General features: G+C 35.2%; 3 protein-coding genes and 1 long non-coding RNA gene across 11 annotated transcripts in view; all 4 read left to right on the forward strand.

Annotated features, from left to right (window-relative positions):
• LOC111489325 (DEAD-box ATP-dependent RNA helicase FANCM) overlaps positions 1-8,860 on the forward strand; it is a 16,342-nt gene extending 7,482 nt beyond the window's left edge. For 6 of the 8 annotated variants that reach the window (XM_023137479.1, XM_023137484.1, XM_023137486.1 and 3 more), the window contains 12 exons: positions 2,031-2,161; positions 3,279-3,339; positions 3,445-3,515; positions 4,058-4,107; positions 4,180-4,345; positions 5,133-5,260; positions 5,336-5,668; positions 5,762-5,828; positions 6,216-6,848; positions 6,968-7,640; positions 7,814-7,960; positions 8,233-8,860. In XM_023137479.1, the coding sequence (XP_022993247.1) occupies positions 2,031-2,161; positions 3,279-3,339; positions 3,445-3,515; positions 4,058-4,107; positions 4,180-4,345; positions 5,133-5,260; positions 5,336-5,668; positions 5,762-5,828; positions 6,216-6,848; positions 6,968-7,640; positions 7,814-7,960; positions 8,233-8,725 (2,953 nt within the window). In that variant the 3' untranslated portion in view covers positions 8,726-8,860. The remainder of the gene's footprint in view (positions 1-2,030; positions 2,162-3,278; positions 3,340-3,444; positions 3,516-4,057; positions 4,108-4,179; positions 4,346-5,132; positions 5,261-5,335; positions 5,669-5,761; positions 5,829-6,215; positions 6,849-6,967; positions 7,641-7,813; positions 7,961-8,232) is intronic. The other 2 variants (XM_023137480.1, XM_023137481.1) reach the window with 2 other exon arrangements.
• A 265-nt stretch (positions 8,861-9,125) lies between these two features.
• Positions 9,126-11,234, forward strand: LOC111489327 (50S ribosomal protein L18-like). The gene is made up of 2 exons (XM_023137487.1): positions 9,126-9,408; positions 10,599-11,234. The coding sequence occupies exons 1-2, from the start codon at positions 9,217-9,219 to the stop codon at positions 10,995-10,997; spliced, it is 591 nt and encodes a 196-aa protein (XP_022993255.1). The 5' UTR covers positions 9,126-9,216; the 3' UTR covers positions 10,998-11,234.
• A 350-nt stretch (positions 11,235-11,584) lies between these two features.
• Positions 11,585-21,633, forward strand: part of LOC111489082 (phosphoinositide phosphatase SAC1) — a 14,475-nt gene continuing 4,426 nt past the window's right edge. The window contains exons 1-9 of the mRNA XM_023137113.1: positions 11,585-11,869; positions 12,209-12,413; positions 12,494-12,659; positions 12,879-13,101; positions 14,150-14,226; positions 18,044-18,231; positions 19,886-19,983; positions 21,112-21,245; positions 21,352-21,486. Of these exons, the coding sequence (XP_022992881.1) occupies positions 11,744-11,869; positions 12,209-12,413; positions 12,494-12,659; positions 12,879-13,101; positions 14,150-14,226; positions 18,044-18,231; positions 19,886-19,983; positions 21,112-21,245; positions 21,352-21,486 (1,352 nt within the window). The 5' untranslated portion in view covers positions 11,585-11,743. The remainder of the gene's footprint in view (positions 11,870-12,208; positions 12,414-12,493; positions 12,660-12,878; positions 13,102-14,149; positions 14,227-18,043; positions 18,232-19,885; positions 19,984-21,111; positions 21,246-21,351; positions 21,487-21,633) is intronic.
• LOC111489084 lies at positions 18,243-19,791 on the forward strand. Its single transcript, XR_002719324.1, has 2 exons — positions 18,243-18,500; positions 18,601-19,791. It is a non-coding gene; the product is annotated as an uncharacterized LOC111489084 (long non-coding RNA).

A 21,633-nucleotide genomic window follows, 5' to 3' on the forward strand; every position in this document is an offset into this window, starting at 1 on the left:
AAAAAAAAAAAAAAAAAAAAAAAAAAAAAAAAAAAAAAAAATGAAAACCATATAAGATATTGTTCAAGGAGTACCATTCCCTACATCAATGATTAATTACCCTATTAGCTACTAAGATTGAACTAGTAATTTGTCTTTTTCCCCGGAAGCAGATAATTTTTTTTCTTTCATTTTTTTATAACTAGAAATAAAACCTTTCATTAATGGTTGAGAAGTTGAAAAAAGGACAGAAGTGCGAAGACACAAAGCGTGGACAAAGAAAGCCAAGAAAAAGGTTGCTAGATTTCAATTGAAGATTTATCTTTGGTCTGACAAATGTTTGCTGGATTTTAAAGCTTTCTAGTCAATTTGTTGAGATTTTTTTTGTATGGTATTTGGTTAAATTCTTCAATTCCATGGAGTGTTCTGAAAACAATAAATAATAGATATTTTTTGGTTGGAGAGGATCTTCAAAATCTTTGACATCAACCATCTTCCTTGGCTTGGGCTCATCGAATGTGCACGCCTTAAATTTTTCTTCCAAGGGTTCTCCATCCAAATATTTTGGTTCTTTTATTTTACAAGATATTCAGCTTTCCAGAGTTACCTTTAGAATGAAATCAAAGGTTCTTCCATATGAAGCTCCTCCCTCGGGTAGATTGCTTTGCTTCAACTTGTCTCAAGGATTTTGATGGTGTTCTCTCTCCAAGTCTTAGTAGGAATGCCTTTTTCTTTCCGCTGCAGTGCTCTTTATTTATTACTTTCATTTACTGTTTTCGATTTCACTCCCTTGTGGAGTTTGTATTTGTTGATCATTAATCTCTTTTCATTCCATCAATGAAAAGTTATTTTACTTGTTAAAAAAGAAAAGAAAATAGTAAACATCCTTAAAAAAAAAAGCCCTTCAGTTGTACAAATATCAGAGAATGATTAACCTTAAAACCCTGAGATAAAGAACACCAATGAAAAGCTTTGATCTTGATAAGTTTCAAGGCTTGCGAGCCTTGAAATACTTTTTAGGGATGGAGTTTGCGAAATCTAAAAACGATACTTTTGTTAATTAAAGGAAGTATATTACTGGCTTACTTCAAGAGACAGGTTTACTTGACTGTTGTACAGCATAAACTCCTATTGAACTGAATAAGAAATTACAAGCTGTAGAAGCTGAACAAGTAAAGGACAAAGAAAAATACCAGAGACTTGTGGGTAGACTAATCGATTGATCTCACACACGTCCAAATATAGCAATCGGAGTAAGTATGGTGAGTCAATTCATGCATTCACTTGTATCCATTCATTTCGTAGCAGTATATAAATCTTGAGATATTTGAAAGGAACTCTAGGTAAAGGTAGGAACATGTCAATCTTCAAATTGAAGTATTGATGATGTAGATTAGGCTGTAAGCACTACTGATAGAAGATCTACTTTTAGTTATTTTTCATTTGTTGGAGGAAATTTAGTTACAGACAGTAGACAAAAAACATAATGTAGTTGTCAAAAATAGAGTTAAAGCATAATTTAGAATCTTAGTACATGAAATTTGTCAAGTGATATGAGTTAATAGGATACTTGAAGAATTGAAATTGTCTAAAAAAATACCTACGCGGGTCTATTGTGATTACATGACTGTTATTACCCTAACTCATAATCCAATCCTACACGATAGGACAAAACATATTAAAGTTGACAAGCATTTCACATAAGATAAGATTGAGGCAGGTGTAATATACATATCTTATCTTTTGACGACAAAACAAACGACCTATATGTCAACTAAAGGTCTTCCAAAAAGACAATTTGATAAACTTATCAACAAGCTGGCTATGGATGATACTTACAAACCCGCTTGAGGGGAGTGTTGGATTTCCTTTTATATCTTTTGTAATATTGATTGTGTATTATGTATATATTCCTTATTTATATTTGTAATATTTCTTTTCTTATTGGTTGAGGGTCTTTCTTCTATATAGGAAGAAATACAATAATATTATTCTTCTTCCCCAAATTTAAGTTTTTAGCTATCACATTAATGGATCCGTACTTATTGCAGGTCTTTTGCAAGATTTATGAGCAAAAACGATCATATCTGCAAAGTGAGACTCATCATGGAGAAGAGCTTGATCCATGGTGCACCAAGTCCCAAATTGTCCAAAATGATGGAAGTATTGGTCGACCATTTTAGTAGGTGCCAATAGTAGTCATGACGTGCCATCTTTATACTATACCACAGTTTCTGTTACAGTATTGATGCCTGAGATAGTTCAAGTTTTATTTCTGAACTTTATTCATTACTATCTGTATATTTCAAGTATTTGAATATTCCATAGTCTTGAGAGCATGATATTATGGTATTGTTTGAATATTACTGGTCGGAGCAAAATGTACAATCCGTTGATGTACACTTGTTTTTTCTTCTTCTAGAAGTCATATTGTCCATATCTAGGGTTCCATCTTGCTTGCACATTTTCTCTTCTCTATTCTTTTTTCTCTTTTTGTCTCCTGCACTCTTAATTATTTGCCTCTTGGTATATAGCGAATGGTCATTGACTTAAAAACCCACATACTTACTGAGAATAGATCGTTGGAATTAAAAGTTCTTGATTTGGTATCTATTCTTATTCAGTTTTTGTAGTGTATGTGCATTTCTTCAATGTAGTGTAAGTTTGGTTGGAGGGATTGAGTTGGTAAGAGGCTTTCTTTTGAATTTGGATTGGATTTTAGAAATCTCAGCAGTGAAATTTCAATTCTTTTCCAGGGGGACAAACGGATGATTGTAGTAGCTGACTCAAAACTAACCTCATGGGCTAAGCATTGTAGTAAAGACCTTTAGATTCAATTGACTGGTCGTGGTTCCAAGTATCCTGAGTCACATATCTTGGGTATTAAACGTCCTTTTAAGCCTATAGTTTCTCAAATAATAGAGTTAGCTGGTGGTCCGTTCTTTTAGAATCTAATGTGTCCGGAACATACTCAATATCGTTGAAATTGGGTTTGAGAAACTGGAGTTGGTAAAAACTTGCTTTTAATTTTAGATAGGCAGTGAAATTTCTAACCATTTATGAAAAGAAAAATGATTGTTGTAGCTAACTCAAAGCTAAGCACAAGGGTTTAAAGTGTTTGTGGGTTCAATATAACCTGTGTCACATATCTCAAGTATTCAATTTTCTATAAATCTGTAGACTACTGAATAGCATGTCACTTTTAGTATGAAACCGATTTTTCTGATGAGTTTGTTACCAATGGCTGAGATGTAACTGAGAGCTTTGACATGTTAGTTGACAAAGTAAATATGTTTCAGAAACCAAGGATCCAAAAGATTCAAGGGTGATTATATTCTCAAATTTCAGGGGAAGTGTAAGGTGAAATATTTTCTCCAAGTTCAATTTCGTAGTGATGATTTAAAAGTGCACACATTCCAATCAATTATTCATCCTTAACTTGCCTCAATGTGATAATAATACTAGGGATATTATGGGTGCACTAGCCAAAATTGAAGACATAGTCAGAGCTACTGAGTTTATTGGCCAAAGCTCAGGTTTGCAATTTCATTTTCTTCATTTTTTGTTATTTTTTAAGTTAAATTATTAGTTTAGCCCTTGAACTTTCAAAGTTGTATTTAATAGTTTATGGACCTTTTAGACAACATTGAAAGCTTATAGAGGCTTATGATCACTTTTTAAATTCTGGAACCTCCTATTCGACAGACTTGAAAGTTGAACTATCGTGCTTGTAATTTGACCTATTACTTATTATATGACAACTGATATCTTCTTCGCTTTATCTCAATGTCTTTGCATTTCATAGTGGGTTACGATGGATTTTTTTCCTTTTCTTTTTCGTTTTTCATAGAAGGGTTAGTATCGGACATGTCCATCTTTTTGCATGTAAGCGCATGAGAAATGATTAAATTGCAGAGAATGTTCTTAGGACTATTATTTTGATTTGGATAGTCCTCTAGTTGAAAAGTCAATAGAAAAAGCTTATCAATTCGAATTGGGTTTAAATATATCTAAATTGTTCCAGTTATGTTCTTTTTGCAATTTATTAGAGCTTGGACATCTTCTATTTGTATTGTAGGAAAATCTCTCAAAGGTCAATCACAAAAGGTTCAACAGGCTGTTTTGGAGGTAGGCAATCAGGGTTTACGCGTAACTACCCCTATTAGTTAATGGCACTGAATTAGTATATTTTTTGCACAGAAATTTCGTGCTGGCGGGTACAATGTCATTGTTGCCACATGCATTGGCGAAGAAGGCTTGGATATAATGGAAGTTGATCTTGTCATCTGTTTTGATGCAAACATTTCACCAATAAGAATGATTCAGCGGATGGGTCGAACTGGAAGGAAGCATGATGGACGAGTGGATATCCTTTAATATTCAATTATCTATGAATCTCATTTTTCGAGTTCCGAATTGTTATATCTAACGTAGTTTTTTTGTCAGTTTAGTAATTTTTTCTCTTGAAGAAACTTAACTCAAGAAATACAGACATAGATGTGATGGTATGCCATTTTTGTTATTTATTAAGACGGATAATACAAGGATGCAATTATTAAAATATAGACTTTTAATAATTTGAAAACACACACCTTTTAATAATTTTCCCTGAATAAGTTTATTTTATTCTATAATATTTAAGCTCATTTAGTGAAGCTTCTTTTTTTTTTTTCTTTGAACAAGAAACTTCTCATTTGATATAATAAGAATGAAATTGTTCAAAGGATACAAACAGACCAAAGCCAAGAACTATGACAACCAATCACTAGAGAACAAGGGCCCCAAATCTACGAAGATAAACTGCGACCGAAGCTCATGGAGAGGGGGAAGTAAACTACCTGATAAACCTTTATACAGAACCTTTTGAAATTTGTGGAGGGATTTCACGCATCTCAAAACCATATTCTTCAATTTTAGGAGATACAAGTTTGGTGTTTTTCATATTCAATATTTTCTCCTAGAATTATTTTTATGTCAAATATTTTCTGGGGAGGTGAAAATCGAACCCTTCAAATGTCCAATACGTGCTTGGTTATCTGGTCCCTATTTGACATGGTCGCATAACTAAAGCATTCATGCCCCAAAGCTTGGAACTTCATCCCCCTTGTTTTCTCTTTTTATGCTAAGTATATAATTTCCTTGACTACTATTACTAGTTTTAGCATGTGAAGGTTCAGAATTGAAGGGCTACATGAGAAAGCAAACGACCAGCAAGTCTATAAAGAAACACATGCAAAATGGGGGAATAAATAGCTTCAACTTTCATGCTAGTCCTAGAATGGTTAGATCATTTGACAGAAGTCTTTCTCAACATAGTATTGCTTTCTTATGATATCCATTCTTTTCTATTATTTAGATTCCCCATACTATCAAACCAGAAGTCCAGTTTGTTAAGCTGTCAATCAAACAATTTGTTCGTCCTGGAAAAAAAGTGAAAGATGATCATGCTGTTCAGATAACATCATTTAAGAACCAGCTAACTAATACAGAGACTGAGTTACTTCTCAAGTATTTCCATCCGTGTGAAGACGCATGGAAGCCGTCCCTTATTGCCTTTCCTCACTTCCAGACATTTCCCTCGAGAACCCATGGAGTAAGGCATTCAAGTAGAACAATGATTCTAATTGACACAATGCAACACTTGCAAGGACTGTATTTTTCTAGGGATTCTGAAGCTTTCTCTGTTCAGGTTTGTTTTCAAGTTCGCTTCTCCATTTTTTTTTCTCCTTCAAAGAAATTACTTTCTAGTAATTGGCTTATCATATAACATGGATGGCTCCAGGAGAAACCATGCATTAGAGAACTATTTGAAGCAAGTCAGATTGGAAAATGTTATGGCTGCAAAAGAGGTAAATGTTCAATTGATACTAGCTAAATCATGTATTTATAATATTTTCAAAGTTTGTTTAAGAACCTTTGGCTTAATTTTATTCGGGCTTTTTTGTGATCTATTTGGCTAAAGCGTAACTCTAGCATCTTCAACGAAAAGGAACGAGACTTGCAATCTTTTTTCACATTTATCATTTACTTGTCTCTCTATTGGTTTAAATTGAGTCTGCCTTTTTGTAATTATAGTGTAACAAATCTCATGACGAATTGAGTTTGCCTTTTTGTAATTGAGTTTGTCTCTCTATTGGTTTAACTGAACTCATTATGGTGGGGTGTTTCTATTAATACTTTGTTAAAAGCTCACGATAATTTATTTGTTTAAAATGAAAGTTGTGATTATTTTATAGGTTCAATTAATGAAGTCAACGCACCAAAAGCTGAATTAGAAGGGCCAATAGTTTATCCTGAAGTCTCAGCACCTCCAAATCCTAAAGAAAATAATTGTATTTCTGTTTACTGTTCTCTGAAGCATCCTTCGAACATTGGCTCAGGTTTTGTATCTGTTGATGCTATGGGAGAGGACCAAATATCACGTTTCCCCGTGTTCTCTTCAAAAGAAATATTGCATTCCAATTCTGTTGATGCATGCAGTAAAATATTGTTGAGTTCTCCTGGGCTAGGTTCTTGGCGTGTAAGAACTGCTCAGGACTTGATCGTGCGGACTGAAGCTGTCGATGAACCCACAACTTCTCAAACTAAATTCTTACAGAATGAGGTTCTGCCAAGCCCTGAAACTGATGATGCAACTGTCTTGGAAGACAAAGCAGTGAACCAGATTGAGAAAATTCATCAAAGCACCGTCTTGAAGAGAACTTTTTTTAATGAAGGAGATAATACCGATGAAAAGCCTGTTGTTTCAGAAATTGAGCCACAATTCCCCCCGGCTGATGAATGCAATATAATTGAGACACAGCTTAGTCCCCGTCTCACTAATCTAATCGAAAGTGGTTTTGTTCCAGACTCACCAATTGATGAGTGTGGTACATGATTTTTCCAAAATATTACTTTATATTCTATTGATAAAGAGGGAATGTTCAAATGTCCTTTCATTTGTTTAGTGAAGATAAGAATTCATGCTAATGAGGGTTTTATTTTTCAGGATACTCTAGACAAAGGATATATGAATCCGCAATATCACAGTTTATCTTGCATGTCCAAGTGGATGGTGAACAGCTTTTAAAATCCTCAAGTCCTGGGATAAACAAAAGAATTAATTGCAATGAGGGCTCCCATGCTGGAAATGACATTTTTCTCGCTAGTGGTGAAGATCGACCTTCTGTCCTCGAGGATAATGATAGCGTGGGTGTAAAATCACATGCCTTTACTTCTCCTGTGGCTGAAGAAACACAAACACCCTTTGCCATTATTGCAAGCAGTTGTGATAATGAAGATTGGAATTTAGTTTCTGGAGAAAAGTCCAGCAGTGTACAGAAGCCCCGCAAATTCAAAAGACTGCGAAAGGTTGGAGACGTGGAGAAAAATGAGAACACCGAAAGCGCGGAGAAAACTTCAGTTTCTCCACTGGCAAATATGGTCGGAACTTTTTCTAGCTCCAGACACATAAAAAAAAAGAAACGGGATGGTATTTTCTTCTCTCATAGTTCAATCTTTGGAATTTCGTTGTCAGTGCTAAATATTAGTGAGGATCTAATAGAGCATACTTTCAAACAAAGTAAATCTGACCAAGTTGCTACTTGTCAATATCAATTGCTGCATTTAGGTGAAAGGAGATTTGAGGACAATGTTAGAACTTATATCGAGGAGGAAGCTGAGTAAGTCCATAAATTAACTTGTTAAAGGGAGTAAACTGGTAAAGGAGTTCAATGTTAAATTTAATTTATACTGTTGGTAGGGATATGACAGTTTAACTTTGAGTGCTCAAGTTAAAAGGAGGCACTGATACAGTTGTGAATATTTTTGTGCCTCATTTCTTGTTTGCATCCAGGGTTTCCTCTGATGCTACCATATCTGGGGATGAAGAAGATGATAAGATTAAGAGCTCGTTCGATAGTTTCATAGATGATAGGGTTAGTGCTAGTGCCACGAGTACTCAAGATGAAACAGGTGGACATGATATGATGGCAATTTACAGGTTTCTATAAACTCCATCTTTCTCTGTTATTTAATTTTGATGGGTATGTGACGTTCTCTCATTATACGACAATGTGGCAGATTTTACCAGAATGCCTTAGTCTAAGAAACCTTAGCGACCGTTTAAATGTTTTGTTTTTATCATTCTGGTATGAAATGGTGATAACAATGTTGCAAGAGAAGGATAGAAGAATGGGGATAACGTGTTGCAAGAGAAGGTATGAAATGCTATTTTCATGAATACTATACTAAAATTGTGATCTTATATAACAGACGTTCCTTGCTAAGTCAATCACCATTCGGGAGGCTGACTTCACCCCTCGCGACCAGAGTAACTGAAAGTGATACTTCTCCTGACAAGACATTGAATGTTTTTCAGACAACTCTAACAGGAAATGTCAATCAGTCTCATACAATGCATTCAGAACATGTCAAAATGAAGCGTAGCCCAGAAGTTGTAATTTCTACAACTGGTGGCTGCCCAAGCGCGACAGAAGTGGAAAGCAGGAAGAGAAATTTGACATTTTGTGCATCGGAATCGGTTCCTAAACTTAATTTGGATAGAGAATTTGAGTTGGTGGTGGCAGGAAGAGAATCAATAAGCGATGTGGATGATGAATTTTATGAAGGTCTTGATCTTGATGCAGTCGAGGCCCAGGCTAAATTGCTCCTTGAAAAGAAAGTTGAGCTGCCTCAGATGATGGTTACCCAGCCGCACAAGAATTTTGATCTCCACACTTCTCCATCTTTTGATCTTGGGATATGACCATTTTTTATGTGCATCTCTTCTTCAAGTACTTAAATATGCTTAAGTTATGATTTATTTGTTGGATGGGGAGAGACGTATGTAAAAAAACAATGTACAAAAATTATTGAAATAAGATCTTCAGTTTTGTTACTATATATTTTCTAAATTTTGGTACTACATTTTAATACTAAATATAGATGTTTAACTTATAATTTAAATTCATCAATAGTACCATCAACGGAAGGATCTATATAGATAAAAAGAGAGAGCTTCTAATGGTTATGAATTTTAAATTTTTTTTGGGTACATATTTAATAATTTAATTGAGTCTATGTTGTTTATTCTAATCCACAAATAAGTGGATTAATTAGAGTAAGCGCGCACTTTTACCGCTGCAGCGTTTTGGCGTTCTAAATTGCTCCGTTCTTTTTTCCCACATGGTTGTGCACTCAACTAATACATACTTGCACCAAAAAGTCAAGCGTGGACGAACGATGTGCATCTGAACGATGGCCTTCATCGCAATATCTTCTTCACTGCCGTCTTGTTCTTCTGTGCCTTCAGTTCTCTCCTTCCAATGGCCGTCAACTCCCACCATTCTATCACAGAAATCCTCGTCTCTCTCGTGGGCATCTTCATTTCCGCATGTTACCATATCCAGAGGCTCTCATGTCGTCTCTTCGAATCCCGCGCATGACAAGGTATAATTTCTTTACTGCCGTCCTATTCGATTCCCTGTCTGTTCCGGAGGATATCTTACTTTCATTTTGAAGTTTATGCATTATCGATTGCGGACCTCTTGCGCAACATCCACGAATTTCTCGATAGGGAGAATTATTTGTAAGGAAGTTTAATATGTTGTGGGTTTGCTGCTTGTTGTGTATTCGAGCCAATAGTCAGTACGAACTCGACCATATCTCAACTTGCCTAAAATTGCTGCATAGTAAAGTAGAGTCTTCTTCAGGATATGGTTTGAGAATTTACTGCCTGCAGTCATTTTTAGGAGAATAGTCGTGCTGTTATTATGGCTGGACGAGATAGAAATGACTGTCACATGGTATACAGAGTTCTCAACTATTTTCTGCTTCGTTCCAGGTCATATGACTTTGTTACTATTGTTGTGCCATATTCCAGTTCCGCATCTTTCTAATTCTTCGTTTTCGACCTTCTATTTTATTGTTTCAAAAGCTTGTTGCTAGCAGGCAAGCTGGGATTCAGGTCTAAAACTCGTGCTGTGGCCTGTGATTACGAAACTCACTAGCTACATGGTTAATTAGGACTTGTGCCGATCTTCAACCTTTTTGATTTTCGCCTCTCTGAAAATTTCAATGCAGGGGGAAGTGGTTGGTTTTTTGGTCAGTTTTTTTTTTTTTTTTTAACCAAATACTCGTTTGGGCTCCATAGACTTGGACCCCACATTAGATAAACATGGGTTCCATCTCAAAACTGATTTGACAATGAGATGAGTAACTTATGTATCGTTTAAAGATGGTGTGATCACCCATCTTTCCAATGTGGGATCTTCAACACTTTCTGACGTACCAATTTGTCGAACACATAGATACATGCATGCCTAATGAAGGGAGTGTTGATTGGAAGATAATCTGAAACATAGCGTAGTCTTCCGTCTAAGTTTTTGATAACTTTTAATTGCAGATGTTCTTATTATCCCGTGCATTTTTGCCTTATTTTAAAGTAGGAAGCCAATGTATATCTTTTTCTTTGCTACAATCGGCTTGACGCTGTATACTGTGAGGCCTACATTAGAGCAAGGCCCGCTTAAAGCTGCATTTAGTTGATAAATGCAATGTATTCACTCTTTTAACAGATCCAGGTAACTGTTACGATTTGAATTTCTTTTGATAATGAATCAGCAAGTTTACACTTGTAGGTCTTATTTATACGATCAGCTTGGACAAGAAGGTCACGCGAGGAGGCTGCAAAACGACCGAACAAGAAATCATGGAAACAAAGGACAGATATGTATATGAGGCCATTTTTACTCGACGTTTTCTTTTCGAAGAAGTTTGTTCATGCAAAGGTAATGCATAGAGGAACAAGCAAAGTGATATCGGTTGCGACAACAAATGCAAAGGATCTTAGGAACAGTCTACCATCACTTACAGATCACAATGCATGCAGAGTCATAGGGAAGCTTATTGCCGAGAGATCAAAGGAAGCAGATGTATATGCAATGTCGTACGAGCCTAGGAAGGATGAAAGAATTGAAGGTAAGCTTGGCATTGTTATTGATACCATTAAGGAGAATGGGATAATGTTTGTACCTTGAGTTTAAATAAAGGGAAGAATAATAAGACAAGAAAACAATTTATCTAGATCCTCTAATAGGCAGTAGAGCATAAGAATGTTCCTGTTTAGCTTGTTTGAACTATCCGAAGCTGTTGGTCTTACTAAAAGCTCCCTTGCATACTATGACAAGCTCTAGTTTATTTAGTTAATTTTATGAGTCTATTAACATTCGTATCTTATGATTTCGAGAATTGACTTCCAACTTCCAAATTCGCTTTATGGTGGTTGTATAACTAAAGTTGTTAAAGGAAAATAATAAAATATAGAACGGAAATATTATTGAATCAAATAGACTCAAATTCGGATCAAAAGTATATTTTATACGCCTAAGCTTTGAGGCTTATATCAATTAAAACTTAAAATTAACTAATTTCATTTAAAATCAACTCAATTAAAATTAAAATAAATTTATTTTTTAAAAGTTGGAAGAAAAATTACAATCTAATTCTTTATAAATATTATTATGTAATTCTTTATAAGTACAGGGAGAAAATAAATATTTGTACAAACCTAGAAGGCTATAAGAGGTCTAAATTGCTTTTTTTTTTTTTTTTTTTTTGACGAAAATTACAAAAGAAAATAAAAAACATAAAAAAATCTCGATACTCTACAGCTGCCCGGAGGCAACATTCGTGGTCTATGAATCCTCGAGGAAGAAGAGCAACGGTGATGAGGATCAATTCCTGAACCCATCCACACCCATCCTCCTCGCCATCCTAAAGAAATATGGGTAAGTCTGAAGGTTCCAATCCGCCTCCGCCACCCTATGCCAAAATTCACCCCTCCAATGACCCCGATGTTGATCACAATTCATATTCCCTCGAGAAATTCAGACTTTACGAAACCAGAGCGGTAACCTCTTCACGTTCATTCTTCCTTTTTCTTTAGTATTTTCTGTCATTAGAAAGCACAGATGTGATTCGTTTACGGGTCTTTTTGTCACAACTATGTATCTCTTTCTCCAATTCCCTGGCCGCCCTGAGAAAACTAGTTCAAAATAAAATTGGTTTCCTGGGAAGTGTGTCAAAAAGATTAATCTTCGAATTTTTAAGGTTGTTTTTCTGCGTTTCTCATAACCCCCGACCTTTAAATTTCAGTAGAGCGAGTTAAAACAATAGTTCTGTTGAGCAAGAGAAGCCGAGTGTTCAGCGGATTTAATTTAATTTTATTGCATTGATTTCTCCTAAGCAGAGATATTATCTGATTGGGAGCGATCGCTACAAGAGATTCTTCCGAGTGTTGAAGATAGATCGGTCGGAACCATCAGAACTCAACATCAGTGAAGACCCAGTGGTATATTCGCTGCAAGAAATCAGGAACCTCCGTCAGCGAATTGCTGAAGGGAATCGTGCTACGGGGGGTTTAAACCCGGTTACAAAGGCTTTTGGTATTGCAGGTTGATCTTGGTTCTGCTTTTATGTGCCTATTCATCCTTGAATCTTTTCGTGTTTTCTGTGACATGTTTTATGCTTGTAGGTTGCATTAAATGTTTGGAGTCGTATTACTTGATTTTGGTTACCAAGCGTCGGCAAATTGGATGTATATGCGGTCATGCAATATATGGCATAGATGAAACCCAATTGATTACAATTCCACACGTCTCAGTTCAGACAGATGTAGCACACTCTAAAACTGAGCTGAGGTAAGTCTAAGCTGCTCTTATGGTACTTGTCGCATACTGTCTCATGCTTGGCATTTAACCTTTTCTTTATCTTCCAGAATGTGAAACTGTTGAAAGAGGTTGCATGTCAAAAGTTTTTTTTTCCATTTTTGTGCAACTGTTCTTTACCAGCTTATTGGTTTAACATTTGGAACCATATACGACACAAATTAATAGCATTTGTTGCTATGTTTGTTGCAGGTATAAAAAACTCTTATCCAGTGTCGATTTGACCAAAGATTTTTTCTATAGCTATACGTATCCAATTATGCAAAGTTTGCAAAAGAATGCCATGTCAACTGCTGCAGAAGGAATGCCATACGACAACATTTTTGTCTGGAATGCTTATTTGACTCGAGCAATTCGATCACGATGCAATAATACTGCATGGACCATAGCATTAGTTCATGGACATTTCAAGCAGGTATGCCATATAAGTCCTTTCTCTTACCGCTTTTTCATGTTGTGCATTTTCATTATCTTTAATGTAGTTAGTTTGGAGACCTAACAATATATTGCCCCTCTCGCTCACATTTTTCTGCTATTTGTTGGGGTAGCATCAGTTTTCTATTTTGTTAATTTGATGAATGGTTTATTGTTTGCTTGTTGTTAACTTGTGATTATATTAGTTGCTAGTCTATCATATTAGCTACATATCAGTTGCTTGAATTTTCATTACTATCTTTTTATTAGTTGCTACATCAGATTGGTTGTCTCACCATCAAAGTTATCAAGTTGTAGCATGTTTAGAAAGTTTTTTTAGAACTCAAGGATGCAACTGTACGACCTAATTAGAACATTGCATGTACAAGCGAGATCATTAGTACTAGATTTGATGAGATTTATGGAAGTTTAGCCTCAACTAGGTAGACTTCTGAATCATCTTGGCTTAAGGCTTCTATATGGTGTTCACTCTCCAAGAACTTTCCTAGTTTCCCTTTGCAGGATATGTCTTAATTAAATGCTTTTATTGCCCCTCTGTAGCTTTATTATTTACTTATTTATACACTTTTTTTTTCTTTTCACTCCATTGTGGAGTTTGCATCTTTTGTGCATTAGTTTCTTTTCATTACATCAATGGAAAGTTTCGTTTCTGTTAAAAAGACTTGTAAAATAATCCTGGCTTATGTTATTCCTTGCAAGGAGAGAAGCAATTCTATTAATGAGCTTTGGCTTGGGTAGGAAGAAATCTTATGGTTTTGTACGTTCATCTATTGTCATATGGTTTGGGTTTTTTTTTTCTTTTGTAAAGTTTAATGTCTTTTGGATGGGCTTTCATTGTATTGTATTGTAATTCTGGTTGCGCTATGTGTGTGTGCATTTCGTTTCTTTTGCAAAGTTTAATGTCTTTTTTATGGGCTTTCATTGTATTGTATTGTAATTGTGGTTGCGCTATGTTTTTGCATCTAGTACAGTTCGTTTGTTAGAATGCTCATATTTCCTAAAACAAATCCTAATATAAATATGTGCAGGTTAGGCTATCAATATTTGGAAGAGACTTCACTGTCACTTTGATTTCCAGGCGTTCTCGACATTTTGCAGGAACACGGTATAGTTTTGCTTGAACTTCTCATTTATATATGCATATACATACATATACATTCCCAACAAAGAGATAACAATTGAAAACAACAACCGGCCAAAGTATGGCCCCAGCCAACAACCTAAAGGACTAAGATACAGGAGTCCCTTATTCACAAAAGATAATGGGAGGGTTATACAAAAGCACTCCAATCTAAATCGAGGGTATAGCTGGTGTAGTTACAAAATAACTTGAGAAAGACACTACTTTTTTTTTTTTTTTCTTTTGGGAATAAGATGTTTCTCATTGATAGATGGAAATACAAAACGTTTGAGAAAAAAACCTCCTAAAAGGAGGTAAAAAAACAAAAAACCAACCAAATAAAATGGGCTAAATAAATATTATCATTAAAGGATATTATTTAAGGGAGATCTTCCATTTGAAAAGGTTGCTAGCAACTGGTTTCAAAATCAAGAACTCGGGAAGTTTGAGATACTTTCTAGGAATAGAAGTGGCAAGATACAAGGACATTTTTAGTGGTTAAAGTATTGATTCTATTGGATAAAAAAGTTTTACCCTGGGTTCTTGTGTTGAGTGGTAAGCGGAAACTTTTTTGCGAGTTTCATTTGCTTATTGAAACATAGTCCAGCAAGAAACATTGTAATACGGGTTATTTAGAGGGTTACCATGGGTAGGTCTTGATCAAGAACTTGCTACTAGGAGATATTTGTTTGGTCATGAGGATATTTCTCCTTTGGATCCTACTAACATTATCCAAGGTGAATTGTCACTAAGTGATTTCACTAACCAGGTTATGAATGATGAGGGTGTCCTTGTCCCAAATGATGAGAGAAAAGGACGATATTTTCTTTAAGTCTGCAATTTATGATATTGTCTATTAAAGTGTTTAAAGAATCTTCAAAGGAAGTTGAGGCGATGCTGCGACCCAGCAAGAGACGGAGGAACCTGATTTGTTGGCAGAGGAAAATAGAACTGTTCCAAAGGAATCATTGTTTGGAGGTTAAAAATGATCTCTCAGTGTGATTGTTGACACTGGATCTTCTATAATAGAGAAGGAATTTGTTATTGAATCAAAATTTGATATGAATAATGCAAATATTTTGTACAATGAAGCACTTTTAAGGGAATCATAGAGGTTAAATGAATTGCCTTCATCCCATGGATTCGTTAGTTGTAATTCAAAGTCTTTTCTTTTGCCCTTCCCTTCTTAAATATAGTATCAAAGAAGGAAAAAATCGTCTTGTGAACCCTGTACAAAATTTTACATCCGGAAAAAAGACTGTTCCTTTGGATTCTCAAGATCCAAATGCGTCCCTACTCATTGGTGATATCAATGAGGAAGCTTGTGCAAATTTACTGGTTCATACAGTCAACTCAAAGAATGAAGATCTTCCAAAGGATTCATCACAGACCCTAATTGGGAATTGCTGTAATATTGGGCCCAGTGGTACACGATAAGTGTTTGATATATTTGAAAACAAACTCACCACACAACATGACTCTTCTCCCTCTATTGAGGTCTCAAATTGTGGGTCTGATGTTAGTGTAAGTAGTGTGGAACTTGACTTTCAGCATCATAGCTGCCTTTGTGAAGAAGATATAGTTGAAGATTCTGTTTTAGATGACTTAAAAACTCTTTCCAGACACACTTATCAAGTATGACTGCTCTATTTCTACAATTTCAGATAAAATTCAACCATCAAGTAGAGGCATTCTGATACTGTAAAAGTTTTCCTCTCTAATCAAGGCGGGTAGTCTGCAGTTTAAAGAGATTCCCATTTTTTTCCCCGAGGTGTAGACAAAAAACCTTAATTATTTTTGTTGTTTTTTATATTCCAATGTTGAAAATCTCCTGGAATACAAGAAGATTGGAGTGATCCAAAAGAACAAGTTATGTAGATTGAGTTTTATTTTGTTAGGGTCGATTTTGGAGATTTTCTTTAGCTTCTTCTGTCAGCGCCTCCATCTTTTTGGCGTTGGTGGTGTAGTTGATTGGAATGGTGTCTTCATTTCATTTGTTTGAGAATTTGAGTGGAGTTAGAATCTTTATTGTGACAGTTGTTTCTCTTGGTTATGTTTATTTTGAGGAAGAGGAATCCATCTTATGTGCTTTTCAGTTGTTTGGGGAGATCCAAATGGTTCTAGCTTGGTTTTGTCCTGCTTTTGGCTTGATTAAAGTCATCCTTTTGGTTTAGCCTTTGACCTGAAGTTTGTGAAGGCTTTTTCTCAGAATGGATAAGCATGGTGGTGGTTTTGATTCTTTTTCTCTGCGAAGGCCTGGATTGTTGGGATTCGATTGTAGTTCTTCCTTTGTTGATGATTTATGCTGGACACACAATTTTCGAATCTGAAGTCTTTGATTCCCAACCTCAAATTGACTGTTTAGATTAGGATCGTGTCTCATGAAAAGTTTGGTTTCTTCCAGCTTGACTCAAGGCTTCATCATGGTGCTCTCTTCCCAAATCTTTTGCTGGTTTCTCTTTATATGATATATGTCTTATCTGAAATGCCTTAATTTTTCCGTTGTAATCCTCTTACATCTTTTATTACTTTCTTTTGTCCTTTCCTTATTCACTTCTTTGTAGAGTTTGTATCGTTTGAGCGTTAGTCTTTTTTTAAATTTATCAGCGAAAGATGTCGTTTCTTGTTAAAAAAGATTCAAGGATAGTGTTGTCATTATCAATGAAAATACATTCTAGACTTGCTAAACGAGATGAGAAATCCTGGGTTCAGGTGTGGAACACTTATGAATCTAAATTTAGTCCAGAACATGCACTCTTAATTTAAAAGAAAGGGTTCAGAAACATAATATTTTGACTCAGAGGGAGAAATGCCAAAGTGAAGAGGCTACTCTACTTGACAAGGGCATGTATCAAAGACTTATGAAAAAGTTAATCTACATATCACATGCCAGATCAAAGATGCATACTTAGTTAGCATTGTAGCCAGTATTCAAACAGTCCAAATGAGCATCATTCTGGGGTTGAAAATAGGATTTTAAGATACTTAAGAAACACTCCAAGTCATGGGTTATTGTTAAAAAGAGCATCAATCAGACTGGTAAAATTCTGTACAATACTAGTTGGGTAGATAATTAGTTGACCATAGTTCTACATTTGGATATTGCTCCTACGTTTGGAGAAACTTTTAGTTATTTGTAGAAGCTTATAATTGACTACCAGCTTTAGAAATTTGGAAAGGAATGTGGATTCTGAAGCTTTTTTAGTTAAATGCTTGTAAGACCATCCTCTCTGATATTTGGTTGGAAAGAAATCAAAGGTTATTCGAAGATAAATTCCTTGGTGGATCGGATCATTTTAGCTTCTCTCTGGTGCTCTCTTTTAAAGGCTTGTGCAGATTATTCTTTTGAAGACATTAGTAACAATTGGGCGGTTCTGTTATAGTGTGCTGTTTTCTTTGCTATTTGTTACATTTTCTTTGTGCCTTATTTTTGTTCTGCCTTTTGTATGCCTAATTTTCATAGGTTGCTATTTCTTTCTTTTTTGTTTTTATTTTTCCTTATTTATGAAAGAATTTGTTTCCCTTTTAAAAAAGAAACAATATGCCAATATTTATTATCTTTCTGAAAAAATACTAATTTTCGTTGATTAATGAAAAGAAGCAAAAATGCTCAAGAACACAAACTCTTGGAAGAGTGAAAAGAACACAGACAAGAGTGAAATAAAAAATGTGACAAAGAAATTTGGAAGAATGAATAAAAGCAACATTTAGGATAATCTTCTTTTTGTTGGCTTTTTCTTATTATGATTGGCAGTATTAGAAATAATTCTGTATCGTTTGTGATCATTTTCACAAATTACAGTTACTTAAAAAGAGGAGTGAATGATCGAGGACGGGTTGCAAATGATGTTGAAACAGAGCAGATTGTCCTTGATGAAGAAGCTGGTTCATGCCGAGGAAAAATGAGTTCTGTTGTGCAGATGCGCGGTTCTATTCCTCTTTTTTGGTCTCAAGAAGCCTCTAAATTTAGCCCCAAGCCAGATATTATCTGTAAGAATTTCATTATCATTATTTTACTCATATATTTGGTTAAATGCCTAAACTGGAATTGCAGTTGTTTTGTTCTTTCTTAAAGAAACAAATTTCATTTGCAAGTGTGGTCTTGTTATGTACTCAAACACAAGAACACAACACAAAATAAAAAGATAACTATGTTGCAATATCAATAGAGAAACTGCAGTATCAATAGCCTTTTGAGAGAGCTATCTCTCTCTCAAGTCTCACAATGGACACGCTCACCAAAATGATCTCCTTCTAAGGTGCTCAACTCCTCTTATTTATAACCAAGACACCACTAGTTAAATTATCCATATGTCCGTACTACTATCATTCTAATCTTACCAATATATCCTTTTTTAGTATTCTCACATTACTCTGCCCTTCAAACACTATCGGATAAAGCTTGCTTGAAATCAGTGTATGTACAAGACAATCCCAAAATTGGGTAACATTTTTTTTCATTGCATACACATACCCTAACCCCATTCTTATGGATAGAATCACACCAAGACGGGTTGGGTTCAGGGTTTAACATATGGAACAACCTGGCCCAAAATACACTTGCATACTTCTCATTCAAAATTACGCCTCTTCATGCAAATCCAGCCCATAAACCAAACTAGGGTTGATGCTGCAACCTTTTCCAATTGCTGACCCCACCACCTAACACTTCTTTTGCGTTAATTTCTCGAGGTTGTAAATGAGGTATTATTCAAATGAAGATTGGTTCAAGATTCAGTCTTACATTATTAGGATGATTTAATATTCTTTGAGTTTTCTTGACAACCAAATATAGTAGGATTAAGCCATTTTCGTGATATGCAAAAGTTGGCCCGGATATTCACGGGTACCAGAAGAAGTTCCACACTATACTATACATTCCTAGGCTTCCAAAACGTGCACTATCAGTATAATTTTCCTGAATACAGGCTTCTTAAACCTAGATTTCCATAACTAGAATCTCTACAGTTTTCCTAAACCATAGCTCAAGATTGCTGAATCAGCACCCTAAATGTAGGTTTCCTAAACCAAGGCATCTTCAACCCAGCGCTTAAAAGGCTTAGACATGAACCCAAGTTTAAGATGTCAAACCTGCGCCCCTACCCAGGTTTGCAGGCCTGTCTCCCAGGGCCCATCAAATTTATAGTCAGGCCAGCATTCTCCATTTCAAACTTATATTTATATTTAGACGCCATGATTTCTTGCCCAGTGGTGATTTGACTGTACTAGAATGCATTGGCAACGTGATATATTGCCCTTCTCTAGTGAGGAAAAAAAGGGTACGGGGTGCAGTATGAGGCATTCTGAAAATGGAAATTGTAGGGAAATTGAGTAAAAGATTGTTTGGATTAGGGATTGTAATCTTTTGACAGGAAACAAAAATTGTGCTGATGAAAACAGGAAAAATAAAAATAAAAATGCTGAAACCTTGTGATTTTTCCTTGTGTTTATCCTTTTTTTTTTATGAACTAGAAAAACTTTTCATATTATCAATTAAAAGGAAATGTTCAGGCAACAAACTCCCACGGAAGAGATGGGAAGGGGAAGAGGTGGAAAAAGAAGGCAAAATATGAACAATCTCAACAAGAAGCATTACAACCACAAAAGGATATTTTTCTTATGTTTATTGCTTTTGACTTTTCAGTACAGCGATATGATCCTACATATCAAGCTACAAAATTGCATTTCGAAGACCTTGCAATGAGATATGGGAATCCAATTATTGTTCTCAATTTAATTAAGGTACGTACTAATATTTTTAATTTTGATCAGAAAGGCACAAATCATGATATATCTTGTTATTAGAGGGGGCAGGTGGTCTGGATAAATTCAGGATTTAATGGTATGAGAAGTTAAATGACCACAAAATCAGTGTGAGAAAAAGAATATATATAATGGGGCTAACCCATGTTGGATCTGGCTTCCTTTTTTGTTAGCCCATGTTCTTTCATTCATGTTGTAAAATTTGAGTATGAGTTGTTCTATGTGCACGTGCATGCATGCATTGGGAGGAATGATAGTTTTTTTTTTTTTTTTTTTTTAAACATGAATAACTTTTCATTGATAGATAAAAATACAAAATGTTCGATGAAACTATGTTCAGTAGGAGAAAAAGAAAAAAACTAAAAACCAGCCAAGAGAAATGGGCCAAAATAATAGCCCCAAAAGAACCTATACCTATAGAGAAACAAGAACCTTTTAGTTTCTTGTTAAGCTTTAATATTTATCGTGGGCTTATTGGGAACATCTGCCCTATTTCTCTAGTATAAAAATGTGAGTTCCCCCTTCTTTAGAACATTAGGAAATAATAGTGAAGTTTTTCATTTGGTTTACTGCAAAATGTGGTATCAGCATCTGAATTCTCTGGGATCAAAATGGATGGAAAAAGGTTATGCCTAATCCAGCAGGGGTGTTGATAAAAACACCCAAAACACCACCTAAATCTTCTCCCCAAAACTACAACGTACGCTTGTTCTTGGTTGTACAATCCTTGAACAACTTACAAGATAGTGTAGGAGGAATGCAATAAATCCTTGGAGTAATGTCTAGACAATTGGAACAAATCACAACAAACAAAAATCTAGAAGGTTGTGGAGCAAGATCGTGACCTTTTTTTATTAGTGCTGGAAAGTGGAAATCTCAGGTGGGGAACATGACGTTTTAGATTTAACTATGACCTTCAATGTGTCTAGTCTGATATATTTTATTTTAACATTGTATTCAGGTCTATCTGTTCTTTTCACTTCTTTTTGGTGGGAGTGAGACTTAATTTGGTATCGAGAAGGTTTTAGAGGATAGTTATAATTGTCATCTTCTTGGATTTGCGTTTGTTTCTGGTTTATTTGTTCCACTGATACTTGCTAAATGCAGACTGTTGAGAAAAGGCCTAGAGAAATGATGCTGAGGCGTGAATTTGCAAGTGCAGTTGGCTATTTGAATCAAATTCTTCCGGAAGAAAATCATCTTCAATTTATCCACTGGGACTTCCATAAATTTGCTAAGAGGTGGTTTGTTTGTTCTAAATATAAAGAACTTTATAATACAGTTTGATTTTATCTGTATGCATTTTTTCGTTTTGATTTAATGCTTTGATTTCTTTCCTGATCATAGCAAGGCTGCAAATGTGTTGGCTGTCTTGGGTGCTGTGGCAAGTGAAGCACTTGACTTGACTGGTTTCTACTACAGTGGTAAGCGCAGTGTTGTGAAGAAAAAATCAAATCAAGTTAGTGGAACAAACACTTCAAGGTATGCTGTACGAACTTTTGTTCATCAGCAGTTTCCTTCCTTTGAAAAGGAAAGGAAACTTTTCATCCCATGGGAGAGGGTTTTTCCTCTTGTTTTTTTTTTTTTTTTTTTTTTTTTTTTTTTTTTTTTTTTTTTTTTTTTTTTTTT

The sequence above is a fragment of the Cucurbita maxima genome, unplaced genomic scaffold, assembly GCF_002738345.1.
Source record: "Cucurbita maxima cultivar Rimu unplaced genomic scaffold, Cmax_1.0 Cma_Scf00014, whole genome shotgun sequence".
NCBI lineage: Eukaryota > Viridiplantae > Streptophyta > Magnoliopsida > Cucurbitales > Cucurbitaceae > Cucurbita > Cucurbita maxima.

Excerpts from the sequence above, each read along its gene's own strand:
- LOC111489327 (XM_023137487.1), top strand. The coding sequence starts at position 9,217 with ATGGCCTTCATCGCAATATCTTCTTCACTGCCGTCTTGTTCTTCTGTG. Across the intron at positions 9,409-10,598 it reads CGAATCCCGCGCATGACAAG|GTCTTATTTATACGATCAGC; the intron begins GTATAATTTCTT and ends TTACACTTGTAG.